An 18,934-nucleotide genomic window follows, 5' to 3' on the forward strand; every position below is an offset into this window, starting at 1 on the left:
TTCAAGGTAGGCATATGCTACTAATACTTTTTGTCTTGTAACAAACCCATGTGATAATCAAGCCATGAATTTCAAGCCACTTTACAACAAATCAAAAAGTGAAAACCCCTCAATACTCAAACCACCACAACACCTTTTTCTCTATTTATCTTAACAATAAATCAAAACAAGAACTTAATAAATAAACATAACAAAATAGAGGATCTGTTTAGCCAGATAAGGCCCAACCATAATATCATAATGAGGACATATTCTGCCTGCAGAGGCAGCGCAGTTGGAAATGAGGGGCAGATTTTGCTGCAATGAGCCTTGGTTTAAATCTCGCTACTGTCGTGTAGTTGTTTCCATCTCTCAGGCACAAGTGTGAGACCTTGGGAGATGGGCTTCTAATCTCACTACTGTCGTGTACTTGATTCCATCTCTCAGACATAAGTGTGAGGTCTTGGGAGATGGCTTATGGTAGCCAGTGGGTTAAGGCTCCCCCTAACAGGCTACTGCGTACCCTGATTGAACCCCCTCACATGATGTCGTGCCGGAGTGTGGGGACCGCCAAGACGACTAAATTGCCTTTTTGCCTCAATAATGAGGACATATTCTATTTATATAGTGCATCATTTCAATTTATACACATAATCTTCTGTACACTCATACATTTAGAAATGTACTACATATTCTATAAATATACTCCCTCCGTCCCGGACTACTTGCACTTATTTCCTTTCTGGGCGTCCCAAGTTATTTGCACTCTTTCCATTTTTAGTAAAATTATCACCTACAGCCGCAATTGTTGACTTTGTTATACACTCATTCCTTAATCTTCGTGCCGAAAAGGAAATGTGCGAGTAGTCCGAGACGGATGGAGTACATAATGTGACAAAATAACCAACCAAGTATACAGATAAAAAACCCTAAATAAGCACTAATTACAATTAAACTCTCGCTAAATCTCATGGATATTGACGTTAATCTTTGCCATTAATGACAGTCTGTGTTTGACTCTATTGTTACTTACCAATAAAAATTTAAATTGTTTTGAAACTATTGCTTTAATCCTCTCTTTCTTCCCCAATCATTCCATTAATCAATCATCAAATTCTTCGCATTTTATTTCACCAGTGAAGCAATGGAAGAAAAGTAAAAAAAGACAACCCAACACAAAAGCAAAAAAGAAAAAACAAATAAGAAAAAAAGAAAAATACAGCATCGCCACCACCACCAACCCCACCTCCATTAATAACCAGAAGAGAAAAAGAACTCTATTTGAGATACCCTTTTGCTTCTTCTCTCCAATCTTGAACACGCATCCGCCAATTTCGCAAAGCCAAGAAGTAATTGCAAAATCCCCAACCAAAACCCTAGCATTTTCAAACTAAAATCAGCATCGAATTTCCAAGTGGGGCAGCTCGCAAATCTATCAACAAATTCAGTGGATTTCGCCACAGATGAAGCACATTGACTGCGCCCCATCAACCCCGGGAAAGTTCAAGATCGAGAAATCACCCTACAATAGGCTGCGGCTGCATTCGTATCTAGCTAAGCTCACTTTCTGGTCGCTTGTGTTTCTCGGATTGATCTATCTCTTCTTTTACAGATCACCATCTTCATCACCCCACACTACCTCAGATCCTTCTAGAAGGTCGCTTAGGTCCAGTTTCTATCGAGATGCTAACTTTAAGAAAACAGTCAGGGCCTCAGCTAAGATTAGGTCCAGAAATGGGATTTCTGTTTTAGTGACCGGCGCCGCCGGTTTTGTCGGCACACACGTCTCCGCCGCCCTCAAGCGGCGGGGCGATGGCGTCGTCGGCCTTGATAATTTCAATCATTACTATGATCCCTCGCTCAAGAAGGCGAGGCAGGCTCTGTTGGAGCGCACAGGGGTGTATATTGTTGAGGGAGATATCAATGATGCTTCTCTGTTGAAGAAGCTTTTTGAAATCGTGCCTTTTACTCATGTTATGCATCTGGCAGCGCAGGCCGGAGTTCGTTATGCTATGGAGAATCCGAGCTCTTATGTTCATAGCAACATTGCTGGATTAGTCAGCTTGCTTGAGGTTTGCAAGGAAGCAAACCCTCAGCCTTCGATTGTGTGGGCTTCGAGTAGCTCTGTGTATGGATTGAACACCAAGGTGCCGTTTTCGGAGAGGGATAGGACTGATCAGCCTGCGAGTTTGTATGCTGCAACTAAGAAGGCTGGTGAGGAGATTGCACATACTTACAATCACATCTACGGGCTTTCCCTCACCGGATTGAGGTTCTTCACGGTTTATGGGCCGTGGGGTAGGCCTGATATGGCGTATTTCTTCTTCACTAGGGATATGTTGAAAGGGAAGTCGATTCCCATCTTTGAGGGTGCTAATCATGGGACTGTGGCTAGGGATTTCACCTACATTGATGATATTGTAAAGGGGTGTTTGGCTGCATTGGATACTGCTGAGAAGAGCACAGGCAGTGGTGGGAAGAAGAAGGGGCCGGCTCAGCTGCGGGTGTACAATCTGGGGAACACTTCGCCTGTGCCTGTATCAGATCTTGTGAGCATCTTGGAGAGATTGCTCAAGGTGAAGGCGAAGAGGTTGGTTATGAAGCTGCCTAGGAATGGGGATGTGCAGTTTACACATGCCAATATAAGTTTGGCGCTGAGGGAGCTCGGGTATAAGCCCACGACAGATCTGCAGACAGGGCTGAAGAAGTTTGCGCGGTGGTACCTCAGTTACTATGGGAGTGGCAAGAAGAGCGCGCAATGATAGTGGATACAAAAAGTTTTGGATTTGTGCGGTAGAACCCATTCTATTCTTTTCCATTCCTATTCTTATAATTGTTTCTTAATCTATATCTGTGTTTTGTTGGCACAATTGTTCTTGCTTTCGAGTATCATGATTTCATCGTATAAGGATGAGATTCCTGATCCCACGATTGAAGTTCTTGTGGCCTGTGGGCATTGATTGATTTCGCCTGGTGTTTGTGATCTGCATCAAAGGCCACACAAGATATTTTCATACATGGGATTGATTGTATTTGTTGTAGTTTACTTGTTGTAGAATTCATAAACTGGTGGAAACAACTTGCTGATTTTGATGGACATGTGTTGATCCAAATCCGATTCAAATATAGCACTCGCTTTGCTGTTGTGTATCAATAAATGAACTTTGTTTCATGTTTCTGCACATTTTGAACTCATTAAGATGAAAAATGACAGTATTTCTGTTGAAGGTGCTACTGCTCATGTACAATTTTCTTCCTTTTCTTGCTGCTTTGGACATGCTTACGACGAGCTTAACTGTTTTTGCTTTGATACAAGATGTTTTACTGACTTGGTACTGATTTTGGTAATGTCTTTGTGGGATCTTCTAGAATCTTGTCAGTTGTTAGGGGTTTTTGTTTTCATGTCTTGGCATTAGGTGGATCTTGATTTAATGTGATCCCTTCTTTAACCAAATTCAGTTTAGATTCATAGATCAAGTCATATAGGAATTTACCTGCACAGTTAGTGTAAGAAACAAAACATAGTTATATATTGATTGGAGGTGATAATGAGGGATTGTAGCATATGGCTAAAGAATTGAAAGTGGTTGCTGTTTGAAGCAACACAAAAAAAGCCCTAGTGATTTTTCTGACCTAGGATGGAAATACTGATACAGATGCCAAGAAATTAGGGGAATACTACAAATCAAGAATTTTGCTTTTCCGTTAAAGAAAGAAAGAAAGTGGGGATTAATCCTACTTCGCAATTCTTCTTCATTTTTTCGATTTATTAATTGACTAGTCTTGACTTGGAAGTGAAGAGCGTTGCAACTTGGTTGAATTGCCGTTTAAAGGAAGTGACATGTAGCAATTGATTGCCTAAAATGGCCAACGTTTTTCTTTCTTTTTTGCATCATTTGACAATACTGAACTCGACATAATAGCAACTGGACCACTTTTTTTACCTCTTCAAGAAAACAAAATATCAGTAACGAATTCATAGTCACATTGAGATCCATACTGAAAAGTAAAAACTTGAGTTTATAGGTAATCTGTCGCTATTCAATTGAACTGTTTTCTAAACAAATCTCCAAAGCACACGCCTTTGAAGCTGAGAAAGGAAAGACGAGGTAGAGTTAGTGCCAGAGAAGTGAGACGTGTTGGCGAATGTGGATTTCTTCTTGTCCCCGGATAATCTCGTGTTGGGCAGTAGCAGATACTAACTTCTTGAAACCAACAACCACCGGTTAAGGAGCTCTGTTGGAACATGGTTTCATGTGACAGTGAGTGAAGGACTTGATGAAGCATCAGTTCATCGAAACACCTTCAAATTGAAGGGATCAAATCATGCAACTTGATAATGATAATGATGGTTGCTATGGAAAAAGAAGCCCATACAGAGTTCAGAAGTCATATTTTGCTCTTCCACTTCTCAAGATGATGCATAGCATATCAGGGAGGTTATGACGAGACGACAGGTAGTAGTTCCAGGCCTCGAGCATCAGTCGTTTTCTTGATCCTTTAAAATGGACTACCTATGTCCGGAAATGAATTAGATTTTGAGAGAAAAGTGTTGTTTAAAAACCTTAGCCAATAAATGAATAAGAAAAATCAGATTTTGTAGTCCATAAGCATGTTTTTACCTTCACACCCAAATGCATTCCATGAAATTGGCCTGCACCCTCTGGTGGTGTCCAATTATAAAGCAAGCACGGTAGGAAAAGCACCGAAGCACCACCAATCATGTCTTGGAAAGCCTCTCTTCTAGAGAACCTTTTCATGTTAAAGTTGGGTTCAGATTTAACAACCCATGCAAGAGCTAATTGGTCTTCAAGCATTCGAGAAGCTCGCATAAATTTTGAACTGTAAACTTCTAGTACTTCTTGTAAGAACGCCACGCCCCTGTGGACAAAGAGTGTATTATTCATTCATATCAAGCCCTTTCATAAAATAGAACTAGAAGAATATACTCTGAAACTGCCACAGAACAATTTTCAGGTCTGTATGCCAAAGAGAAAGCACAATGTACTTTTGAATTCCATCAGCAGTGCCCCTTACGGCAATGAATCCTGAATTTAGAAGTTGATCTTTGTTGTTGCGGAAGGTAAGAGCCAGATCAAAATCATGATAGTCAGAAAATATATCATCAAGGTCTCCTATTACTGAAATATCAGAATCCGTGAAAATGAAATGAGTTTCTGGTTCCCGGTCCTGTTTCAGCTTCTCAAGACTTGTTTGTAGAAATATCTGCACAAATCTATTATTTCTAAGAAATGTGTGTACTTCTCATTTGCAACAGATGTTGCAAATGAGAAGTACACACATTTCTTAGAAATAATAGATGTGGGAAAGTAGAGCTACTAAACTATAAATCAACTTTTTAAAGAAAATCCACCAAAATGTTTGGGAGATGGTTCTTAGATATGATAAAACATTAACTTCGACTTAAATATAATTGAAGTACAATACGCAAACAAAGAGTATTAACAGAGTATGGATATAACAATCCACTATCGTGTTCCTTGGGCAAACAAGAAAATTTAAAGGTTCACCAAGGAAGACGACTCAAAAGTCTTGCATTAAAATCAGCTGTTCTGACACATACTAGTTGACTACCATGTCTATATTCTTTATATCAAGTATCTAATACATACCACCAAACTTAGATAAGCAGAGAATAATAAGAAAAGGAATGTCCTGTTTCCGAACAGTGCTCTGTGCTCTTACAATGTACGACTTGATATTCACCTTTTATTGGTTGAATGGTGACGCGATCTCTAGGCAGAGGAAGATCAGAGGTGGGATCAGTAAGAATGACAACATGGCATCCATACATAGCTTCCTAGAATCATTTATGGAGCATCAAATTAGTAGGCTCAACTGAGACAAATTAAATGACATTGCACAGATAGTGTGATTAATTTGACCCAGTTGGGAAGAGTGGATATATTGTGGTAATAAGATGGTGTCATCAATTCACGTCCCCATTACTGATGTATCATTATGGATGGATAGTAAACAAAGAGACAGCAAATGATCAATTGATTGTTCCAGGAACTTATGATATACTCCTATTAAAATTGTTGTTCCAGGAAACTTATAGCAAACAAACAGAAAATGACTAATTGATTACCAGTGGTTTACATAGAGCACTAGAAGAATCACAACCCCATGGCTTAGGACTAACCCTTGTGATAGATGAAAGGTGTAATGATTAAAGCACCAAGACAGCTATTGACTATGGATATCCGACCCACTGACTCCAGAAATGCTTTCCAAGATATTTTTTCTAATCGTACTAATCGATGATACACATCATTTTTGAAAATTAGATAATTGAAGCTTATATTACAGTCTACATTAAATGAAAAATGGACAGTTTCTGCAAAGCAAGTCAAATCTATTTAACAAACCAAAATGCCAACATGTCGCTTAAGCTATAATAAGAAGTTCAGCTTCAACTTATAGAAGCATGAAGAAAGAAAAATTTATAACACAGATATTCAGTGATATGATATCTAAACAGCTCTTAAGTTATGTGAAAATGCCGGAAGAGAGGGAGGAGGACACAAGAGTGCGCACTTCTGATTACATCTTTCTTAGATGACAAATTACCATGCCGGTGAATAAAATCCAAATAATTCAACTACTGATAATTCAAAAACTCAGAAGGTAGAATTGTGGATATCCTATGCACACTAATATTGCTGCATAGTATTGGGTCATAACTACACACAAAATCAAAATCATTTCAATAATGGTAGTTTTGAAAATCATAATAACAAATACCTGAACAAACTTTAAGAAAACATTCAAAATGGCCATCGACCTCTCCACTTTGTTATATGACATGTTCCCAACAGTAACCAGCTCAGTTGGTCTACTGTCAGCAGTTGAGTTGTAGATAGTGAATACGGTGACTAAAGTTACAATTGGGAGACAGTTCTTACTAGGGAAGCTCCCAAATTGTGTTGTGTTAAGAGCCCTTGTTCCTGAAAATGTTGTAGGTTGAGCACTAAGGTAACGAATGATAAGTTTAACATAGTCATGCGTTTGAAATGAAATATAGCAAACAGCACAAAAACTCTGTGTATGGATAAATTTGAGATGGAATAATCAATGATATAAATGCCTCATATAGCAAATATTCAGAAAAATCAAAAAGGAAGTTGACTGAATACTTAGTTATCGGCTGACAACATATTTATATAGTGATTAAGATAATGTGCAGTTCCAGGTACAGCGAAAATGGAAGTACCTTATCTTTAAAACGTGGATTAGACAATAAAACCAGTGCACAATTTAGTTGTAACTAAAATAATTCAAATCTCATGAAGATAGAAGCTAAAACATTTCCACAGAGAAGACAGAATTTATCCAACCTTGGCATTGCAAACGGTCGGAAAGTCCCTCCCCAGCAGCAGGTCCTTGGATAAGAGGAACAGGCTTTGGCTTCTCCTTAGGCACATCCTGAAAATCCCTTCCTTTGTTGATGGAGCTCCTTGACTGAAAGAAGAGCATCCTTATTTCCATTTCATACGCATAAAAACAGAATGAAATCATAAAGAAACAGTGAAATGATCTACCTGATAGCAAGCGGGTGATTAAAATAACCACCGAAAGAAGTAAAAGCAACCGATTCCATCCAACACATATTCTCTTTCCCAGCAGCATACTGGACTCCCTCAGACAGCTTAAATGAAATGAGTGCAGTGATTTGAACTGCAATAGCAACAAAAATAATAATGTATGCAGGTTCTGTTGTTGTATGCACAAATTAGCAAACGACATCACCCCCAAACACACATCCCCTGTAAAAAACGACATATAAGACACTCCAATTTTTTTTTTCAGATTATCCCAAAATGTTAGGGTTTAAACATCGATTCGTTCCATGCTTACAACTTAGCAAAACACACATGCAATTCTACGCATGGAATAAGAATAGAAGGACAATTTGCTTCATTCTATCGCAAAAGTTGTCCATGAAAGTATTTGAAGATGAGATCAACTTACGTTAGTAATCAACTTTAAGCAGAAGCTCAGGATCCACGAAATCAAATTCCAGTCACGTTTATCTGATTCTAGAGACTAGAGAGAGATCAAGCATCACGTTTATCTGATTCTAATTTATTTCTTTTTCATTACTTATAGTACTACAGTAATATATTTTAAATTAACACTAATATTTATGTAATATGAGGTATATTTGTTTTCACTAATATTTTAAAATTTTAATCGCTTTTAATACTTGCCGTTGCCCTTTTTAGCCTATCTATACTATAAAAGGAGACTTTTGGAGAAATTTATAGAATTACCATTTAATTTAAAAATTTATATTAAATTAAAAATGTATAAAGCTAAAAACATGTGATTAAGTGGAGTGAGTGGGAGGTTTTACTATGTCATTTAAATTTGGAGAAATTTAAAAGATTAATTATATTAAATTAAAAATGTATAATTAAAGGCCAATTAGCGTTTGATTAGAATTTCAAATAAAAATATAGGGAATCTCCATAACTTTATTTTTATACAAAAATAAAAATATATTTTCTTAGTTTATGCTTGTAATTTGGATTTCGTTTCATCCAAGTTTCATTAAGTTTCGTTAATTAACTTAATAAATGGTAATCACACAATTAATACAAAGTGGAACTTCTAAATTAAGTGGAGTGAGTGAGAGGTTTTACAAAAGATAGTAAAGATTTCTGAATTAGGAGTTCCAGTGTAGAACAACATTGAGTGTCAAGTCTAGCTTGTCAATTTCAAAATGATGGAGATTTTGTGACTCTGTTTCATGATGAGACATTTTCCTTAGATTGCATTATTGGCAATAACTATTTTGAGATGATTTACACAACTCTTTCTTTCATCCAAATAAGCAAGAATACTATTTCTACATAAAACCCCATTGATGGATATATCCGTATATGAATCAGTGTACTTGGTATGATGATTTAAAAGAGAACAAAATGTGTATCATATTTCCATGAAAGTCTACAAAAAGGGATTAGTGTATGCGAGTTGTTACATCATTAATGTTACAAACTATTTCCAAGAAAGTCTAAAACAACTAACTACTCAGCGCGATACATAATCGACAGACTTCTTCGGTCGCTTGATTTGACATCGCGGCTGAGAGTTAGGCACCTCTACGGCCGGTGTCATCTCAAATACCAACGGAGCCTCCTCTTCATGTTGTTCTTCTGTTATCCGACCTGGCACCGATTCAGCCTCTTTGGCGTTAGTCGAAGATACAGACGTATCCATATCACAAAACCTTAGCAAATTCTTTGACAACTAATTGAGCGCCTAGTATGCAATGTTTTTTTATGATCGTAATTGTATAACAAAGTCCAATGTCGAGAGATTGTGTCAGACAATTGAGTAATAATAATGAATAAATGGCATACGAATGTAGAGGAACATGAAAGAAATTGAGATGATTGACTTTGCATTTGAATGCATAAATACTAAATACTATAAGTCAATAAACTATAAAGAAGACGAGTATACTATTTCGTTACAAAAATTTAACATATGAATGCATAAAAATTGTCAACCCATTAATTGACACAATAGTGGATTGAGTAACGCAAAATATTACCGGTATAATGATCCTTTTAAATAATGCAGACTATCAATGGCGCAACTGATCAACCGAAGTCGAAATTATTTCAGAGATTTGTTGGAATGAATTCGCCATCTGAATATTAATAAATTCGACAGTGTATGTTTGAACCAATATTCCAAAGGAGATGTATCTATCATTATGTTTCCCATTTTCTGTCCGTGGAACACACTGCTCGATCCAAAGCTCCAGATAGGAAAATACATAAATGATTAAATATAACGTATTTACCGGTATATATTACCAAATGTAATGAATATTATGAAAATATTACCGGTATAATGAATATTACCGTTATATATTGAGATTATCGGTGTACCGATAGTCTAAAATATGTATCGAAATCAATACATATCGAATCAAATGTATATATCACATATACCGATTAAATATTAATGTAATGTAATATTTTGGATTAAAACGATAAATATATCCATTAATAATTTATAAATCATTTATATATTTTTCGGTATAGAAACAGTATGGTATAACGGTATAGTGTACCGAAGTTAGGTATACCGTCCCGGTAAGATATATCAAGGTTTGGTACGATATACCGAAATTTTGCTATTGTGACGGTAGTGATATCACCCATACCGAAAGTTCAATATATCGTAATTCGGTATACCGAAACTTTCGACATGGTATGCGAAGCCCTTCTATCGTATTTAAGGATTATTTTAATAAACTTACATATGAGGAACATGAAAGGCAAAACAATGAAATGAGTGAACTTCAGATGAAGAATTTGATTCAAATATTCTTATTAAGCGTATTTACATTAAATTGTTAGAATTTTAGTCTGTCTTACCTATATAACTAATTCTATTTTCATTATAGATGTTTACAATATACAAGAAAGAAATCTTAGAGTATTGGCTCGATATGACCTACCTAGCTGATGATGAAGAAACAAGATTGCACGGTGGTTATGAAGAAGCAAGATTGAACGCCAGCATTGAAGTTTGTTGTATTAGAGTGGCAAAAACACGGGATGCGGGCAGGATTGACAGGGCCAATGTAATTGTTCTATGGTCTCGCGATTAGAGCAACGATATCAAAGAGTATGTGACACGAATCCACATCAGTTTCAATAAATTAGTGATTTAACATTTACTTATATCAATATTTGCCCAGACTTCAATATTACTGTAGGAATCCCTTTTGAGGCTAAAGATGTGTCTCAGTGTGCACGGAATGTTATGAAAAACTTAGTAGTTTTTGGAGAGAACATCGGAGAAGATGTATCTCCTGAGATACATACCATAGCGTCCAAAGTTCTTAACGCATTCAAAATAGATGAAATAAGACCACAATTTGAGAGAGTTTATATAGATGGGAAAGCTAAACTGAGAGTTGCTAAAATACAGTCGAAACTGTATTCAGGAGCAGCCCATAACCCATCCGATTTATTGATTGTGCCTACTTAAGATCAGATACGTACATGTGCAAACGTGTTGATACATACCATAGAAAAATATTACTCCCTCCGTCCACAAGAATATGCACTATTTCCTTTTTAGTCTATCTCACAAGATATGCATTTTCTAAGACTCATTATCCACTAACAATACTTTAATTACTTTTTCTTTGTACATCTCTCTTACTTTACCAATTGTGCATTAAACCTTGTGCCCAACCAAAAGTGCATTTTCTTTTGGGGCGGAGGGAGTATCAACTAATATTTGACATATGTCTTAAAGCAGGTTCGCAATTTGAGAGAGTTTATATAGATGGGAAAGTTAAACTGAGAGTTGCTAAAATACAGTCGAAACTGTATTTTAGTCCGTCCACAAGAATATGCACTATTTCCTTTTTAGTTCGTCCCACAAGATATGCATTTTCTAAGACTCATTCTCCACTAACAATACTTTAATTACTTTTTCTTTATACATCTCTCTTACTTTACCAATTGTGTATTAAACCTTGTGCCCAACTAAAAGTGCATCTTCTTTTGGGGCGGAGGGAGTATAAACTAATATTTGACATATGTCTTAAAGTAGGTTCCGCAAATACACCCACCTCCTGTGACTCGAAAAAAATGAAAGGCTTCAGTGGCTTTAAAGCATTTTAGGATTTTGATGATGCAAACATTCAAATGAATGAGGATGTAGGTGATTATATGTTCTGCTAGTATAATTTGTTTTAAAGACGGTGGCCCCCCCTCAGATGAGTTTTTTTACTGTAATTTGATATTAGGATTCAACATTGACATCTTCCTAATCAATTGGAGTTGTTTTCTAATTGTTCATCATTGAATTGTATTGTTAGATTTGCTCTGTTTCTCCTTTTGTGATTTGATATTAGCATGGGTGGTATCACTATATTGCATAGTCTAATTTGGTCTAATAAGGTAGAGGTTTCATCTAATGTTACTTCATTCCTCATATAGGAAATACTTTGGATAATAATCTTACTGAAGGTACTCGTCGAACATGTCGGTTGCGCCTCCATAAGCCAACTGATTAATTGCAGCGGTGCACTTCTGTATCAGTGATAGCCCGAGTCTGCCGCTCGCATCGCATCTGAACCGGAAATTCTTGTACCGGGCCTCTAACGCCGACACGATATGCAAAAAGAGTGGTCGGTGCATTCTAAAATGCCGACGGAAAAACGACTCCCCTTACCACGGCTCCTTAGAGAAGTGGTCATCAAACAACCGTTGGTGGACACCGACGTGGTCCCAAACCACCGGCTGGGTATCCACACATACATATTTACCTTATAGAACTCAAGCATACCATTTTTGCTCTTACCATAGGAGGAAAGATTGACGCCATAGAACCATTCCACACCATGCTCAATGAGCTCGAGGCTTCCTCAATTTCTTTGGTTGTCAAAGTACGCTGCATTCGTATTTTTGACACAACCGCTGTTGGAGACAAAACCATTGTGATAAGCAAACAGTGTGTTTTACAAGATCGTGTGGTACGTTATTTAGTTATGGTCGGGAAGCCTTGGCAAGAGATCATTTAATCTTTGTCTTGAAGTTCACTAATGAACAACGCCATGTGTATGGTACGATAATGTCTGTTGTCAACTCTAATCACGGTGGATTATTTTTTGTTTATTGGTATGGAGGCACTGGAAAAACTTTCATTTGGAAGACATTGTTAGCTAGGGATGTCAATGTAACCCGAACCCGCGGGCCGGCCCGAATAACCCGATAAAAATACAGGGTTAGGGTTGTAATTTCACAGCCCGAATTTAAAATCGGGCCATTCGGGCTGACCCGTTCGGGTTGTCGGGTTAGGCGGGCTGACCCGTTCGGGTTGCGGGTCGGCCCGTCGGGTTGAAGGCTTTTGCACAGCGAGCAGTTTTTGTAACGGTCATAACTTTCTCTACAAAGCTCTGATTGAAGCGTGCAATATATCCACGCGAAGCTCTTTCGAAGACGAAGAGAATGATATGTATTAGAGGTTTATCAGACTTCAAAATCGCGAGAAACATTGACTCAAACAAGGCTGCTGCACATCCACAAATTTTGTTTATATTTTCTAATCAATTTTCTATCATTTCTCAACAACACATGTAAACATACCAAAATATAGAAATATAATCAAAATCATCCAAGACAACCCTCTAAAACTATGCAAAATCCAAATACGTCAACCGACTATATAAGATCACGGAAAAAATCACCATGTGGTTCATGGATTATAAATACTCGTATATAATAGTGCAAAGTGTTTTGACGCCGCTTCGTCATTGAATTATGCGTACTTTGATGATTCTTAAAACAAAGATAAATTATTATTTGACTTATTTACAGCTGGAATAAATTAAATTTGACCAATCATAATTCAAGAAAACTTAGAGTTACTCTAATTAGCTAGCTTCATGATAATTTACTCTTTAACAATTCAAAATATTTTTGTTACGTCTACGATGCACCTCTCACGTTATGAAAATTTTATTTAATTTTCTACGAATTGATTTATGTTTGAATTTTGAAACAAAGTGTTGATTTATGTTTTAAATACATAAACATAAACATACTGTTGATAGATATTTTGTAAATAATTATGTAATGAATAAGTTATTTAAATTTAAATAACTTAATCTTTTTTAAAAATATTAAAGAAAATTGAAAATATGTATTTCATTGTTGAATGATTAATTAAAAATATGTATATAATTAAAGAAAATTTAAAATACGTATTATTTTTTGAAAATATTAAAAGAATTAAAAATACGCATTGGCCCGAATAACCCGGTGGGTTAGCCCGAAACCCGAAGGGTTAGGGTTAGGGTCGAACTTTTATAACCCGAAAAAATCATAACCCGAATAGCCCGTACCCGAATGGCCCGACAACCCGAACGGGTTGGCCCGAACCCGAACGGGTTGGCCCGATTGACATCCCTATTGTTAGCTGCTATTCGTTCAAAAGGTGATACTGTTTTGAACGTGGCTTCAAGTGGTATTGCTTCGTTATTGTTACCTGGTGGGAGAACAGCTCATTCTCGGTTTAAGATTCCTATCAATCCTAATGAAGATTAAGTCTGCAATATAAAACAAGGTATTGCATTAGCTGAGTTGATTGTGAGAGCAAAACTTATTATATGGGACGAAGCTCCTATGGTTCACAAACATTGTTTGGAAGTTGTTGATCGGAGTTTGCGTGACCTTATGAGAGTATGTAATGAGTTGAGCATGGAGATGCCATTTGGTGGGAAAACGATTGTTTTGGGGGCTGATTTTAGATAGATTTTACCAGTTGTGGCTAATGGTAGTCGACAAGATATTAATGCTACTATTAACTCATCATATCTTTGGAGTAGTTGCAAAGTTTTGAGGTTGACTAACAATATGAGACTTCTTAGTATTAAATTTGGTGAGGAAGCTTAGAAATTGAAGGACTTTTCTGAGTGGGTGGCATCAATTGGAGATGGGATTATTGGGGGTCCTAATGATGGTGAAGTCAATATTGATCTTCCTACTGATATTGTATTGGCCGAGAGTGGTAATCCTCTACAAAACATTGTTAAATCTATTTATCCTTCGTATATGGACAACGAAGATTTGAGCTGCCATTTGCATGATCGAGCTATACTTGCTCCAACGTTGGATGTGGTTGACTTGGTTAATCAGTATATGATTTCTTTGGATCAATCGGATGGTTGTGTTTATTTGAGCTCAGATAACATATCTAAGTCTGGTCAAACCTCTAATGGTTTTGCAGAGATACATTCAGTGGAATTTTTTTAATAATCTTAAGTGCTCAGGTATACCAAATCATGAGTTGTTGTTGAAGGTTGGTACTCTTGTTATGTTGTTAAGAAACATAGATCCTGTTAACGGATTGTTTAATGGAACACGATTGATCATTACGCGTCTAGGTGATCATGTTTTAGAAGCCAAAGTCTTGAGTGCTATTAATCAAGGTCATAAAGTGTTGATTCCTCGGATATCAGTAACGCCTTCTTATACTAGGTTGCCATTCAAATTTTAACGTCGACAATTTCCTTTATCGGTGTCATATGCTATGAAAATTAACAAGAGCCAAGGTCAATCTCTTGCGCATGTGGGGTTATTTTAGTTTGGAATGGTGAACTTAATAGTACTGTGTCTTCTACTGTAAATGTTGTTTACAAAGAAGTTTTTCAGAACATATGAATTATTGTTTTGTAATTTAATCTACAGTAATATATTTATATTTACCAAATTTGTTTTACTATTGAACTATATATGACTTTTTTTCCCATGTTGTCAACGTGTGTTCACAATTTATTTATTACAGATCCAATCAATTTTACCAACAACTTATGCATAAGCTTTAGTAAATAGTAATTAGGAATATTATCTACATTAGATAAATTTTACCCACCATATTATCTTTTTTAAATAGTTCAATGTTCCGTGCATTGTACGGGTGAGATACTAGTTTTGAATAGAAGGTAGAGTATTAGTAATACGGATGGAATTCCTCTAAAAAATATCAATGGGGTTTATTTAGTGACAATTTTTTGATGAATTATAAGAAAATGAAACTGAATATGTGAATATATTCGAAGATCTAAGACACATTTGATCAATTTAATGACACATTTGAGACCATTCAACCAACAACTATTGACAATTTATTTGGAAATGAAAATTGTTTGTTCATGGAATTTATTTATCAGAAAAATTAATGTGGAAATTAACTGATAAGCTATATGCAAAATATATAAACGTCGAGGACTGAATTGCAAATCTGCTTGCACCACATATAAAAGCCCTTTCACCTCCGATTTTATCTTCGTTACTCTAGGGTTTTGTACACCATCTCGCCACAGCAGCTGATCAGCTAGCCGTCGCGAACTTCAGCCGCCACCATGGGTCGTATGCACAGCAGAGGGTAGCTTTTTTTTCCCTCGATTTCGCTCGATTGTCCGTGTTTATGGTTCTAATTATTGAAACTGCATTTTATCGATTGTTTCAGTAAGGGTATTTCAGCGTCGGCACTTCCGTACAAGAGGACGCCCCCGAGCTGGCTCAAAATCTCATCCCAGGATGTACGTGATTACGGTGCCTTTTTCCCGTTTTTCTGATCAGAAGATTTTCTCATTTGCAATTCATTAGATTGATATTAATATGCAATGCCTGTTGTGTTTATTTGAACTTTAAAATGAAATGTAGAACAATTTGATGCTTTATTGTTACGTGCTCTGTGACAACATGTTATTTTCGTTTTTGTGTGATCTTTCTCATCGGCATTTCAGTGGGTATTCATGTACTGCATAATTAGGTAATCCTGTACTTTTGTTAGCTAATTTGGCTTGTGGTGAACTATTTCCTCTATAGGATGGGTTTTGTCTAGACATACAAGAAGGTTTTCATGTTATATTGTAGGATATGTCACAATCTTAATAATCTCTGCTACTTTCATTGGAGGGCTGATGGTGAAAAAGTGGAGATAAGATTAAGGCTTAATAAGCATAACTGTCATAATTTTGAAGTTATGAATTTCAAGGGTTTACAGTTTATATCTTTCTCATAGCCATTTTTGTTAACTTCATAATTCTCATCCTCTATTGTTTGTTATAGTAATTATCGTCCACATTGTTCTGCATTTTGTATGATTGCCATTTAACCGTGATTATGCATACTTTGAGTATTGCTTTGATTACAGGATGATTATGTACTATATTTGGTTTGTTAGTCCCCAGTCCTCAAAAAGGAACTTGCCAAATTTGTTTCTAGACTACCCCCTACGTAGATGTAGTTTAAAATTATTGTTATAAACTATCTTTGCATACTGACACATGCTATTCTTGTTATTAGATTTCATACATTTTTCTACTAGCAGATTTATTCAGACAGTTCATGTTTATCTCCTTATTCAGGTTGAAGAAAACATTTGTAAGTTTGCCAAAAAGGGCTTGACACCATCCCAGATCGGTGTTATTCTTCGTGATTCTCATGGCATTGCCCAGGTGAAGAGTGTCACTGGGAGCAAGATCTTGAGGATCCTCAAGGGCCATGGTATGCTTATTCAGTGTCTCATATTTTGTTCTCGTCATATTTGATGACTGTTGCAAGTTTCTAACTGTTACCTGTACACAGGGCTTGCTCCTGAGATTCCTGAGGATTTGTACCACCTTATTAAGAAGGCTGTTGCCATCAGGAAGCATCTTGAGAGGAACAGGAAGGACAAAGATTCCAAGTTCAGGCTCATTCTCGTTGAGAGCAGAATCCACAGGCTTGCTCGCTATTATAAGAAGACCAAGAAGCTTCCACCTGTCTGGAAGTAGTAAGTTAATTTTGACATTTGATAACTAGGCCATTTCTGTAAAGTATTCGCAAACCACCATCACAGGGTGACTTCAAAAAAATACAAATGATGTGATCATGCTTATATCTTTCTGTCTTCAATGAGTACTGAGTAACTTGCTTGGTTTCCTTGCAGCGAGTCTACCACCGCCAGCACTCTTGTGGCCTAGAAGAGAATTTACTGGAGAAGAGGGTTTGTTAAACAAGTCCTATCTCAGTATAGGAGAGGTCCTACTAGAATCTGTTATCCAAGACATTTATCTTTAGTTTGTTGTTGAGGCATGTTTTGATATATGACGAGTTTGATGGATCTTTTACTTTGTTAAAGGCTATTACTCATTGTGCTATTTATTTTGCCCTTGTCGCATACTGCCTCTTTGGGCGTTTTGCCTGAGTAATTATTTATGTTGCTTGTGATGTTTGTACGATGCATCCACCTTGAGCTCCTGCATTCTTTTATAGCATGCAGGTGCAACCGTGCATTCTCCGTTCTGTAATCAGCCCTTTGTGTGAGAAGATTAATTAGTATGTGTTGCATATGATTGAATATTTGGAGAATTAAATGTTAAGATACTTTTTTGAAATAGGTTATGAATGTGGTACTCTTGGCGACAGTCTTTCTTGAAGCATTAGCTTATGCAATAAAATGTGGTCCTCGTTTTTTTGGCACATTCGTAAAAAAAGGCTGATTTCAAGAGATCTGAAAATTGAAATAATCTTAATCTATTTTAGTGCATCTACTTGACAAGGATGGTTACTACTGTATCAAACATCAATCCAACCATCATGAAATCAAGAGATTCTCAAAAACACATCATTTAGTCCTTATACTTTGATTGTTTATTTCAATAGATCCTTGTACAAATTTTCCATTTTAGTAAGTCCTTATAATTTTATATTTGATATATTCCGATCTTTATTAAACGGAATCGTTAACTTTTCTGTTATTAAAATAACACATCATAAATTATTTAAATATATTCCACCTAATATCATAGTTGGAAAATATCAACATAACATAATATAAAAAAAGAAGACAAAATAAAAATAAAACCTAAAATGGCGCACAAAAATCCGTGAAATTCGTAAAATGGTGCATAAAAAACAAAAATGGTTCCAATGATATAAATCCGTGAAATTTTTTTAGGGTGTGTTTGGGAACATGGAATTGGAATTGGAATTGGAATTGGAGGCTACAATTCCAATTCTAATTCCATTGTTTGGTATCACAAAAATGTATAGAATTGGAATTGAATTATAATTTCAAAATTTTCAATTCCATGATTGGAATTCCAAATAGTCATAAAATTTGATAGCTTCACTACCCACTACACACATTTCACATACACTACACACATTTCACACACTACATGCAATTCACACACTACACAAATTTCACACATTTCCCACACTACACAAATTTCACACACTACATTTCACACTACACACCCTTCACACAATACACAAATTTCACACATTTTCCGCATTACAAACACTTCACACACTACTCAAATTTTACACATTCCCCGCACTACACATATTTCACATACTACACACATTTCACACACTTCACACATTTCACTCACTAC

General features: G+C 36.4%; 3 protein-coding genes and 1 long non-coding RNA gene across 4 annotated transcripts; 2 read left to right on the forward strand and 2 right to left on the reverse strand.

Moving 5' to 3' along the window:
* The first annotated feature begins 1,138 nt into the window (after nt 1-1,138).
* On the forward strand, nt 1,139-3,206 carry LOC121809330 (UDP-glucuronate 4-epimerase 3-like). Its single transcript, XM_042209904.1, has one exon. It carries the CDS (start codon nt 1,443-1,445, stop codon nt 2,739-2,741), a length of 1,299 nt encoding a protein of 432 aa, XP_042065838.1. The 5' UTR covers nt 1,139-1,442; the 3' UTR covers nt 2,742-3,206.
* Nucleotides 3,207-3,885: 679 nt separating this feature from the next.
* On the reverse strand, nt 3,886-5,232 carry LOC121757750 (the record flags this gene model as incomplete). The annotated part of the gene is made up of 3 exons (XM_042153247.1): nt 3,886-4,493; nt 4,602-4,860; nt 4,988-5,232. Coding segments are annotated over 3 exons (636 nt in total), but the record flags the coding sequence as incomplete, so codon positions are not given.
* Nucleotides 5,233-5,256: 24 nt separating this feature from the next.
* Nucleotides 5,257-8,065, reverse strand: LOC121797824. The gene is made up of 5 exons (XR_006049975.1): nt 7,975-8,065; nt 7,545-7,680; nt 7,341-7,464; nt 6,748-6,950; nt 5,257-5,800 (listed from the first exon to the last, which is right to left on the reverse strand). It is a non-coding gene; the product is annotated as an uncharacterized LOC121797824 (long non-coding RNA).
* Nucleotides 8,066-15,795: 7,730 nt separating this feature from the next.
* Nucleotides 15,796-17,692, forward strand: LOC121794295 (40S ribosomal protein S13). The gene is made up of 5 exons (XM_042192394.1): nt 15,796-15,930; nt 16,015-16,087; nt 16,919-17,057; nt 17,139-17,325; nt 17,482-17,692. Exons 1-5 carry the CDS (start codon nt 15,908-15,910, stop codon nt 17,513-17,515), a joined length of 456 nt encoding a protein of 151 aa, XP_042048328.1. The 5' UTR covers nt 15,796-15,907; the 3' UTR covers nt 17,516-17,692.
* Nucleotides 17,693-18,934: the final 1,242 nt, after the last annotated feature.

The sequence above is a fragment of the Salvia splendens genome, chromosome 1 (genome assembly GCF_004379255.2).
Source record: "Salvia splendens isolate huo1 chromosome 1, SspV2, whole genome shotgun sequence".
NCBI classification, from domain to species: domain Eukaryota; kingdom Viridiplantae; phylum Streptophyta; class Magnoliopsida; order Lamiales; family Lamiaceae; genus Salvia; species Salvia splendens.